The sequence below is a fragment of the Notolepis coatsorum genome, assembly GCF_963971535.1.
Source record: "Notolepis coatsorum genome assembly, chromosome: 15".
NCBI classification, from domain to species: Eukaryota; Metazoa; Chordata; class Actinopteri; order Aulopiformes; family Paralepididae; genus Notolepis; species Notolepis coatsorum.
In genome coordinates, this window is record NC_140179.1 from 14,949,777 (window position 1) to 14,961,942 (window position 12,166).

The 12,166-nt window shown below is 44.6% G+C and overlaps 2 protein-coding genes across 2 annotated transcripts in view; both read left to right on the forward strand.

Moving 5' to 3' along the window:
* Positions 1–12,166, forward strand: part of LOC311241685 (meprin A subunit alpha-like) — a gene marked incomplete at both ends in the record, with an annotated part of 73,668 nt that overhangs the window by 31,179 nt on the left and 30,323 nt on the right. The window contains 4 exons of the mRNA XM_084330562.1: positions 4,807–4,953; positions 5,176–5,394; positions 6,052–6,421; positions 11,169–11,266. Coding sequence (XP_084186688.1) covers positions 4,807–4,953; positions 5,176–5,394; positions 6,052–6,421; positions 11,169–11,266 — 834 coding nt within the window. The remainder of the gene's footprint in view (positions 1–4,806; positions 4,954–5,175; positions 5,395–6,051; positions 6,422–11,168; positions 11,267–12,166) is intronic.
* On the forward strand, positions 119–1,645 carry LOC311241603 (E3 ubiquitin-protein ligase arih1-like; the record flags this gene model as incomplete). Its single annotated transcript, XM_084330481.1, has 1 exon — positions 119–1,645. One exon carries the CDS (start codon positions 119–121, stop codon positions 1,643–1,645), a length of 1,527 nt encoding a protein of 508 aa, XP_084186607.1.

The following is a 12,166-nucleotide window of genomic DNA, read 5'->3' on the forward strand; positions in this document are numbered from 1 at the left end:
ACATCTCGTCTCTCATTTCAGTGCAGCGTCTCGACGAGCGGAGCTTCGAATCATCATCACCGGGTGTCGCCTGTGGCTTTGACGTTTGACTGATCATAATACATCGCAATAACAAGCGATGGACTTGGACGAGGGTTACAACTATGAATTTGAAGACAGCGCCGATCCAGACGAGGATCTCGACGACGACGTGGAGATGGTCGACCCGGTGCTGGCCGTGGAGGTGGAGAGCGGAGGCGGAGGAGGAGGCGGCGGCGGCCCCGGGCAGGAGGAGGAGGACTACCGCTTCGAGGTGCTGACCGCCGAGCAGATCCTCCAGCATATGGTGGAGTGTATCCGGGAGGTCAACGAGGTCATCCAGAACCCTGCTACTATCACGAGAATACTCCTTAGTCACTTCAACTGGGACAAAGAGAAACTGATGGAAAGGTATTTCGATGGGAACCTTGATAAATTGTTCTCTGAATGCCACGTCGTCAATCCAAGCAAGAAAATGAGGACGCGACCGGTGAACACCCGGTCTTCAGCTCAGGACATGCCCTGTCAGATCTGCTATCTGAACTACCCAAACTCGTACTTCACTGGGTTGGAGTGTGGACACAAGTTCTGCATGCAGTGCTGGGGGGACTACCTTACTACCAAAATCATCGAGGAGGGCATGGGACAGACAATATCCTGTCCCGCCCACAACTGTGATATATTGGTGGATGACAACACAGTAATGCGGCTGATAACCGATTCAAAAGTGAAGTTGAAGTACCAACACTTGATTACAAATAGTTTCGTAGAGTGCAACCGACTGTTGAAATGGTGTCCCGCGCCTGAGTGCCATCACGTTGTCAAAGTCCAGTATCCCGATGCCAAGCCTGTGAGATGTAAATGTGGACGCCAGTCCTGCTTCAATTGTGGAGAGAACTGGCATGATCCTGTCAAGTGTAAGTGGCTGAGGAAATGGATCAAGAAATGTGACGACGATAGTGGGACATCCAACTGGATCGCCGCAAATACAAGGGAGTGTCCCAAATGCCATGTAAACATCGAGAAGGATGGAGGCTGCAACCATATGGTGTGTCGGAACCAGAACTGCAAAGCTGAGTTCTGCTGGGTCTGCCTGGGGAGCTGTGTCCACGGCTACACCTGCAACCGTTACGATGCGGATGATGCCAAGGCTGCCAGAGGCGCCCAAGAGCGTTCCCGCGCCGCCCTGCACAGGTACCTGTTCTACTGCAACCGCTACACAAACCACATGCAGAGCCTGCGCCTCGAGCACAAGCTGTACGCGCAGGCGAAGCGGAAGATGGAGGAGATGCACAACATGCACAACATGTCGTGGATCGAGGTGCAGTTCCTGAAGGAGGCCGTGGACGTGCTCTGCCAGTGCCGCTCCGCCCTCATGTTCACCTACGTCTTCGCCTTCTACCTCAAGAAGAACAACCAGTCCATTATGTTTGAGATCAATCAGGCGGACTTGGAGAACGCCACGGAGGTGTTGTCTGGATATCTGGAGCGTGACATCTCACGGGACTCCCTGCAGGACATCAAGCAGAAAGTAAAAGACAAGTACATTTACTGTGAGAGCCGGCGACGGGTGCTACTGCAACACGTGCACGAGGGCTACGAGAAGGACCTCTGGGAGTACATTTGAAGATTAAAAGGACAGACTTTTTATGACTCTCTTTATCGCTGATGCAATGCAAATGGGGCAGCACTGGTTTCAGCCATAGTTATGGAATGTCCCGATTTGGCCCCCCTCCTTCGGTTTTTTTTCCCCCTCTTTGTTTTCTGGAGATTTAAAATAAATTATATAAAAATGAAAAGATAGAATATTTAAAAAAGGAAGAAAAAAAGATAGTTTGTATCATTTTTGAGTGTGAGGATATGATCCTCCTCCTGCCCCTCCTCCTGCCCTCTCTCAGTTTGTCACTTTTATAACATCTCCCCTTTACTGCCCCCCCCCCATGTTAAATTTTCCAGAGAATGTCCTTGTTTATTTTGTTCCAGGTTTCTGTGTTAGCCAGGAGTTTGCAGCACAGTGCTCCATCTTCAAGCCACATCTGCTGAGTGTGTTGAAATCTTTTCTTTTAGTTTTTTCATGTTGAGTTTCAGATTGTAGAGTTGCAACAGTTCAGTGGGTGTATAAAAAAAATGGCAGTCTTAATATAAGTAGTATTTTCAAACTCTGAATATGTACCCATATCTAAATCAGAAATTTGACTTTGACTGATTTTAATATCCACACTGGCTTCTGCAATCAGTGTGTGCATTGGTGTGTTGTTTAACTACTATCACCGACATCTAAGAAGGGAGATCCCCCCTTGAATGGCCCTTCTAAGGTTTCTCTCCTCCACACTGCCTGTGGAGCATTTTTCCCTATTGTTAGGTTTTAGTGAGTTTTTCCTTACCTTCGCGTGGGGTATGTCTGGGAGTGTTTGCATTCTTTCATTTATTTGCATTTATTTTAAATTTGTTGGACCTTATGGTGTTCTTGTTCTGTTCTTGACTTATTGTTATGTTTCTTTTTGACTTGTTTAAAGAAGACGTGTCCGGCCCATGGGACATTAACGTGTGTTGTCGGGCCTTACAAATAAATTTGATTTATGATTTGATTTGATTTGTTGTCGTTCTCAGTAGCAGTCACAGTGGACTACAATAGCAGTCGTCTTCTCACTCCTTCGCACACAGACCGACATATCTGTTGCAAGGAGGCCGAAGCCGTTGAATAGAGTAGCAGTCGTCTTCTCACTGGTCGTGGATTTTGACGTCTCCAGGAATGCGTTAATGTCAAACCACGACAGGTTCTCCATGGGCATCAAGGCAGCCTAAAACAGGGTCACACTGCGAATCAGGTATTCAGAATAATGAAGCCAGGAGATAAAAGGTAGTCAGAATACTCACGTTAAATGAACACAGGTTTATTTGATAAGAAAATATTCGGTACATCCGTACGGAGGGACTTTTAGTCTGAAAATATTCAGTCCATCCGTACGGAGGGACTTTTAGTCTGGCAGAGTGTATAATCATCGATCACAGGTCTGTCCGAGTAAAAGTGAAACAAAGCAATAGTGTAATGGGTTATAACACAGTAAAATAGAGACGCCTCATTCGATCGTCTCTGATTGGGTTGGCCTTACATGGTCATCCGGGAGTCGTAAGAGATAGGCTCTTGAGGGGGGGGGGTGCAAAAGGGGCCTCCTCGCAGGGACACTGCGGCCTTGGATGCAAATGTAATCATCAGTTTGGCTGGGTAATGAAGACTAGGCCTCAGCCCTCGTTTGTAAAGTTGTGCCATCACCTTGCGGTACGGTGCTCGCTGTTCCAACACAGCCAGGGTATAATCCTTGTAGAAAGCAATTTGTTGACCGTTGTACTGCATCTCTGCCCTTCTCTTTCTGGCCTCCCGGATCACCCGTTCTTTGGTTTGATAATTATGGAACCTGACGATAACAGGCCTTTCACCCTGCTTCGGCTTAGCTGCTAGCGACCTGTGTGCGCGGTCCAATTCTGGAGGGGTAGGGAGGGTTTCTGCCCCAAAAACCTGGGATAAAAGGGTGGCGAAGAAGGATGTTGGTCTTGGGCCCTCAATTTGTTCTGGTAGGCCAATGATCCGGAGGTTGTTCCGCCGCCCTCGACCCTCGAGGTCCTCAGCTTTAGCCTTTAGCATAGCATGGCTAGCCCTCAGTTCGGCACATGTAGCCTCTAGCGAAGCCATTCTTTCGCTTACAGATTCTGCATTCTCCTCAAGGGACTTGACCCGCTGTCCGTTGTCTGCCACGTCCGATTTCATTTGGTCAAGTTTATTTTCCAGAGTGGTAATGGCTTTCCTGAACTCGGTGGTGATAGCCTCTTTGTGGTTTTCAAGCAGGGTAGCTAGCCAGGCCTTGCTAACAGCGTCATCCGCCTCCTCTTCTTTCTGAACATCGCCCCGTTTTGGTTTTGGAGTCTTGGATGTCATCTTTGCGAAGCCAAATATTTAGTCGGCTGTATCGATACTTGTATATAAAAAAGAACTATGAAGGTTTGGAGTCTTAAAACGTGGAATTTAAAAAAAACATGAGGGAGAGAGGGAAAGCACGTCTTACACCCTGCTCACCATACCGGAAGTCGGCTCTGCTCACCTTTATGAGACGGATCCATTATGAGTGCCTGTCAGTCGCCTTTGTCCACAAGGTCATCGCAGTCAGGGTCACCAAAACTGTCGCGTTCATTAGATTGACCTTGAAAGATGATAGAAGAGGGTTTAGACATTTCAAAAAATAGCAAGGATCTAGAATTACAGTTTGTCTCCTGGACTTCAGTTTTGAAGGACTCATGAGTGAAATTCTTTGTATGACCTACACAGGCCTTGTTTTTAATACAGTATAATAGCACACTTTGTAATGGTACACACATTTGTAGACATAGATATAGAAATGTATATGGATTTGGTGCCAGCTGTCATCTCTGCCTGTCTCCGCCATTGAAACTGCAGACCGAACGTACTTAGCGACTCCCCTCAGAGAAAATTGTATTTCTTTCACACAGCATGGGAAATAATACAGCCGGACTATCTAACAATAATTAACATATTTACAAGTCGGAAGTTTAGCAAATAAAGAGACACGATTTCAAGGCACTCAAAATTGCCAATATCAAAATCTCAACAACATTTAGCCTATTTTAAAGAGTATGTGACGGCCGTAACAAGGTGGGTCTGACCGGACCGAGCCACATTTGGGTGGTCCACAAAATCTGTCTCAAAGTTCTTGTCTATAGCTTAGGATAAAAAGGTTGTACATTTCTAAGTATGACATCCTCGCACTTCTCCAGCCTCCTCTCTGACACTGCTGGACCAGTGTGCCTTCGAAACCATCAACAGCTGTGGAATGATCAAGTCCCAGGCAGATCACGGTAACTGGGTGCGAGCCAAGGGAGAGCCCGGGATGCCTGACCACACGGTCAATGGCCAATGCAGAGGTAATAATGTAACAAAAAGTTTATTAATATAATGCTTTAATCAAATTCTATACTGTAGCACGTTACAAGAGTTCACAAAGTGCTTAACAGAAAACAAAAAAAAACATAAAAAGGAGAAAAAATAAAATGCATCCATATTCAACTTGGATCTTCATTCCTTTTTATATATATATACATGTAACACAATAACACATTATGTTTTGTATTCCACATCTCTTATAGACGCAGGACATTTCATGTACTTCCGCACCGACGTTGGCCAGGTGAGTGACTCCGCCTTCCTGGAGTCCAGGGTCCTGGTGGCCAAAAGGAAACGTCAGTGTCTGCAATTCTTCTACAAGATGACAGGGAGCCCCAAGGACCAGCTGGTGGTCTGGGCGAGGCAGGAGGATAAGCAAGGCCACACAATCTCGGGCCCCAACAGCATTGCAACCTTCACAGGTAACAGAGAAACTCACCGGGAACATAATATAGTAACTATTTCCTCTGCTGTCGGAGGAAAATATATTTATTTATACTTAATACACTATCAGAAGTCCCAGACTGACTCACGTTTTTCATCTTGTTCGTACTGGTTTCCTTGGTAGCGGTAACACGTAGGGATAGTTGTGATTTTTGGAACCCTATATAGGCCTATTTGCTACTTATCAATCATGTTGTTGATCAGTAGAGTCCTTTCTCTGCACAATCTATGATGTTCCTCATACTAGCTCTACATCGCACGCAAAGTAGATTTCAGTTGTCTTCAGTTAGCTTGTACAGCCAGGAGCTTGACCCCATTGACTTTGCCTTGATTGGTGGCTAACGAGCAAGAGCTAGTCTGAGAAACAGCATTTGGTTGTGCTGAGACAGGACTCTACCGAAGTTCAGAACTGTCCCTTTAAGTGTAAACTTAAACTCAATTTTGGGGTTGAACTACTTTTTGTTGATCATTAAAACATCAGCAATTTCATGATTTGGTAATTAAGGATAATATATTTCTCAAATGTGAGTATGTATTTACTGTATCGACCTGTGTATTCAAGAAGAACATACTCCGTTACCTTCTCCTACTAACCCAACCCCACCCCACTTCTCCTCACTCCCCCATTTGTCCAGGTGAAAACAGGGACGACTCATGGCAGATCGCCCATGTCGCCATGGAGACGGACGGACGGTTCCGCTACGCCTTCCAGGGCGTCCGTGGCGACCCCGGTCACTCCCAGGTGGGCGGGGTCATCGTGGACGACATCACCCTGGCGGAGACGCCGTGCCCGAGTGCCACCTGGCGCATCAAGGAGTTCAGCCAGTACCTCGAGAGCTACACCACGGGGGAATATATCCAGAGTCCCCGCTTCTACAGCCCTGAGGGGTACGCTTTCGGCATCCAGCTCCTCCCCAACTCATACTACGAAGGCTACATCGGAGCTTATTTCCACCTGAGCACAGGAGAGAACGACCATGCTTTGCAGTGGCCGGCTGGGAACAGGTAAATAGACCATAGGGGGTGGTGAGAAATATGTGGACCTGTATAGTAACTCGAGGAAGAGAAACACAGAGCCTGCCCGAGCACGGAGGCACAACGGCCATTTTTAAATACCACAACAGCACAAACACGGTCCGACAAAGACAGAGGCACAATGAACGTTCTCTGATTGATTTGGTAGTTTATTCCATGGCAGCAAAACGTTTTGAAATTGGGGGAAAAATTGGCAGCCAGATGAAATGCTTTTCAAAATAGTTATTATAGACATCTTTTTATAGACCTTGTTACAGCCCTTAGATCCAAACGACAGAGTCTCGACTGATGCATAAGACGTTCTTTATTTAATTCCCATCCGTGATGTCATCTTAGCACTGTGAAAACTGCATTGGAAACGTACATAAACAGACAAACAAACATCTGTTGTTAGGGGGACAGTGTTGGCCCCTGTTTATTGCCTGTCAAAAACTGTATTAAAAGATAATGGATTTTGGCTTGATTTAGGCTATGAGTGAAATGGCAAAATGATAAACACAACGTGGCGTTAAGCCAAGACGTTAAAGTCAAGATACATAGCATGCTAGTCGCTAACGTTACCACTCGGTTCCCATGCTGTGTTGTATCAAATGGAACCAGGGGAGGAAATTAGGCCACTTTACTCGCCAAATGCGAGTATTTTTTACGATTGGCGAGTGATTCATGAAGACCACTCGCCAGGCTGGCGAGTATACAAAACAAAAAAAAAAATCTGCAATCACTATCACTGGCAAACGGTGCGCGTCTTCTGAGTGCTCGCTTTAGTTGACAGTGCCACGAGAGCACTGCACAAGACCCACAAACATATAATGTTTAATAAAAGTTCCTGCAGTACTGGCCAACCCGCGTACATATAGAATGTTTAATAAAAGTTCGCGCAGTACTAGCCATCAGTCAAGGGAGCACTCGCAAACAGATAACGTTAAACACAGCAGAAGATGGAAAACAGACAGACTGACTAACGGGGAACTGCATCCAACCCTAGTACAACCCTCGAGTATAAGTTACTAAGGACACATTTAAATCACAGAGGTGTAATGTTAGTCTATTGGAACTGTATACAGTGGTTAGCTTCTAGTTAGCGTTTTAGCTATAGAGCTGCTTGCTAGCTAACGTTAGCCCCGTGTGCGCGTGTGCTCAAAGCAGCCAGCCCCATGTTAGCTATGGTTTATCTGTTATCTTGACTATAATGTTTCCAAAAACGCACCAAACTACGACGTAAGGTTAGACATTTTATTTCACGCTCAAAAGCCCCTGGCTTGCACATCGCAGTCACGAAAGGGGCTAGCTCAACCAGTGCACAACAGCACACCAACCCAACTGACGATACCACAACACTTGACGGTATTTCACAGCCCTGTCGTAAGACCACCGGGCCGTCTTAAAGGCACAGTGAACACCGTTGTGATGCCTACCCAGATGCATACACAACATTGACGCGGCTTGCCGCTTGACAACCGAGGTTCAAAGTTAACTTGATTGATTGATTGAAAACTTTATTAACAGATTGCAGAATGGGTACAATACAGTACGGCTCAATACACACAATTGTTAAGGGGATGCAGACCAGAGAAAGACTTTCGTCTTGTTTACATCAGGGTCCCCCATTTTCAATTCATCATAACATATGACATACACCACATACAGATAGACAGTACTGCTACATCTATACATTTCACATCTATCTATACACTTCACAACATACTTCGGGTTTTTTCTTTCACTGCCCAACCCAGTCCAACCCAGCATCTTTCACTGCCCAGTTCAACCCAACCCAACCCAGTCCAGAATAGATCCCTCTTTCATGTTAATATGTTTTATGCTAATATTGTGAAGAGTAGAGACACTGTTATTAATGTTTTATGCTAATAAATAGTTTAAAGAGTAGAGACACGGTGTGATTATTACTATGATTGAAAATCAATTTAGACGAAGACATACAAAGAAGTAATTATCACAATTAGCGATTTATTTTTGGCTGGTAAAAAATCTGTTTGGCTGGAAAAAAATATCAGATACTCGCCAGTTGGCTGGTAAGCCAAAAAGTTTGTTTCCTCCCCTGAATGGAATGTAGAATAAAATCACTGAAGCATCAGCAGATCAGAACAAGAAGCATATGATTGTGTTACATTATTAACCACATATGCATCGGGCATAAAAAAGGGGCTAGTTGCCTGACGATACCCAAAGTAATTTGCGATTTTTTATACTTTATACTTATAGCACATGCATGAGTCTGGTCTCTTTTGAAAGGAAACATTCTGATATTTCTTCCACAACAAAGAGGAATCACTCTGAGTGCTAATGAAATAGGGTTAAAGAGGTTTGAACACACTGAAGTAAAAGTTTAGTGTACTCACATTTCTGTTTACTTGTTGCCAGATGCCTGTTTTTAAGTTCCAGCTGAGCGGTAGGAGCTGGAAAACATAACGGTTCCATAGCCTGACGTCTTATCTAGTACTGGTCCAAAGTTTATAACAATCCCACAGAAAATCTGTGTTTTACAAAGGTTTTTGTAATGTGTGTACCGGTGTTAATTTGGTATGATTATCCGCTTCCATTGATTCCGAGGCTCTAGTCAAAACAAAGGTCTTCCCCGGCTTCTTCTACCCCATTATCGTTGTGATCAGACCTCGCATGGGATAGCGTTGGCTCCAGAATTGATTTGGCTACAAAGGTGGTCAATCATTTTCGCCATCAGCAGTGACGGGTCCGTTCAGGACCCAACCAAACCGGACGTGATCGAATGGCTTGTCAAATGCTGCTTGTTGGATGTTTCGTCTTGTAACTCAAGACTGGAAGCACGCAATAGATTGAGTATGGTGACAATCGAAAGGCGGCAAATTCAACTTTCAAACAATGTATTGGTTGATCGGCGAAAACGCAGCTCGGAGCCGGCAGACGAGGGCAAAATGCCACGATGCCTTCGGCCCGTGGTTTTAAGCAAGGTGTATGTATTTAGTGAAAAGATGCAGGACATGTGTAAACAATGCAAAATGATTTACTCTGCAAACATGAATTGCCACCCCCTAACTCTGTCCGTGTGCAACCACAACATAGCAGACTCTTATTCCTTATCAGAACAGATTGAAGCCAAGCTATCTAGCTAGCCAGTAGCATGCTAATAAAATAGATCCTTTTGACTGAAGTTAGCAATCTAACGCTAACGGTTTTATGTTCCATTTGATACAATACAGCATCGGAACCGATTGATAACATTAGCAACTAGCATGCTATGTATCATAGCTTTGCTAACTACAGTCAAATGGGTAGTAGCTCTAGTAACATTACAATCACTGTCACAATCAGGGTCTATGACCATAGTACGCATACGTTAAAAACACCCAGACGAGCGGTCGGCCTTTCTCGGATCAACAACATCGCTGGTAAGTAAGGAATGTGCTAGGGTTCTAGAAATCAGATCCATTAAACACTTATGAAGTTTCCCTCACCAACCACCAGTTGTTATTGGGCCAACATACCCAACATACCCCTGGACTCCAATAGAAAAATAAAAAGTCCAATTACTAATTAAGCATTCATTAAGAGGTTACACCTGTGAAAGCTATGCTAAGGCCTTAAGTCGTCATTGCCTTGACACCCTGCCAACAAGCTTTCTTAAAATGTTTTACAGTTGCTGGTCCTATACCTGCAAGACAAGAACTACTTGATTCCATTGGCTATTACACATCTGAACAAACTAATATGACATGTGGGGTACCCCAAGGTAAAATTGTAGGACCCGTCTTATTCTTATATATTTTTTTTTAATGATCTTTTTCCCCTTTCTTTTTCCGTTTTTCTCCCATCCCAATGTTAGTCGTTATGCCAATTCCCAATCCCCTTCCTGGTCGTTGCGCACTCTACCCCCTACCGTCGGTCTGGGAGGGCGGAGACTATCACATGCTTCCTCCGACACATGTGTACCCAGCCCACCACTTCTTTTCACCTGGCAGTGCGGACTCTCACTGGGAGAGTGTAACGTGTGGAAGGTCACACTAGATCCTTCCCTTGCTGTGCAGGCGCCCTGACCGAACTGTAGGAGTCGCTGTTTACAACTACCAGGACCCACCCTCGCCGGGTTTCCCACCCGCTAACACTGCCAATTGTGTTAGTATGGACGGCCGGCCAACCCAGAAGCACCACAGCTGGATTCTATCCCACTGTCTCTGTGGTGGTAGACAGACGCTTAGTCCGCTGCGCTACCCGGCCGCCGGACTCGTCTTATTAAACCTTTATATGCTCCCATTAGGCCTAATTATGCAAAAATAACTAAATAGCTTACCATAACTATGCAGATGACACCAAACTATACATATAGCCCTCTCATCGGATGACTATGCTCCCATAGACTCACTGTGTCAGTGCGAGATAATTGTCTTTGGTGCTAAAAAAAAGAAAGGCTTAAAGTTACTGTACATCTTGAGTCCTTATCTCTGAAGCCAAAACAACTGGTAAAAGGTATTGGAGTTATAATTGACTCTGATCTGAACTTTAACTCCCACATCAAGAGAATCAGCCTTTTACCATTTAAAAAATATAGCAAGAATTAGAGGCTATATGACAGGATATGGAACTTAATCCACTAAATCACCATGACACTCAGAGAGGATTTTGTTGATCATGTTTTCCTTGATGAATTACATGCTTTGAGCATTTTCTCCTAATAAATAATGTTTCCTAATTGAAAGAGTCTTGTCATTCCCTTTGCTAACAGACAGGTGACGATCACACTGATGGACCAAGATGCTGATGTGCTCCAGAGGCAATCCTTCTCATTTAGCTTCACCACCAGCCACACCCACCTCATACCAGGTATGTGGGAGTCACCCAATATCTGAGTGAACATGTAGGCCAATCCATTATTATTATTATTATTATTATTATTATTATTATTATTATTATTATTATTATTATTATTATTATTATTAGTAGTAGTAGTAGTAGTAGTAGTAGTAGTAGTAGTAGTAGTAGTAGTAGTAGTATAATATATGCATAAAAGGTATACTAGAGTACTTTTAGAAAATATAATTGTGTATATTTATAATTTTATATTTTATTTATAATTAGGTTTAATAACTCTTAACTGGCACCGGCCCCAGGACGTTTTGAGGACGATTTTCCCACAGGCGCGATGCGCCACTTTGCCGACCTCTAGCGGCTCGCGTCTGCATTTTCTGTAATACAATATATAAATAGAATTAAAGCCATATTTGTTGCCTGTCGATTGCCCTTTCAGGCGACAGAATGCGTTCAGCAGTTCTCGAGTTACATGCCGATATGTGAGGCGTGCGCCAAAGTACACGGCAGAGCTTTTTTCTTTTCGATGACCACCCCAGACTCCCGGTGCTGTAGCTCCGTCATCATTTGGCGACCTCGAAGATTATTGGACAGGGATGTAGCCAATGAGTGTGGCTTTCCAACTACGCATGCGCAGATTGCCCACGGATTGGTTCATCAATTTTCCCATGCGTAGTTCGGGACTAGGTGCGAAAAAGCGACTATAGCTTGGCCGATACTCAGGATACTCAGGTGTATAAAAGTCTATTGGATCATGTCTCCAGCACCCCCACAGCCGTAGCTACAACCACTTAATGTCGAGGCTCTCATCCACATTCATTCATTTTCTCCCCCACGCATGAGCTCAATGTAACGCGGAAGTGCAGTGGTCCATGCACGCTGTGCAACTGTATAAACGGTATGCCGAGGAACTTG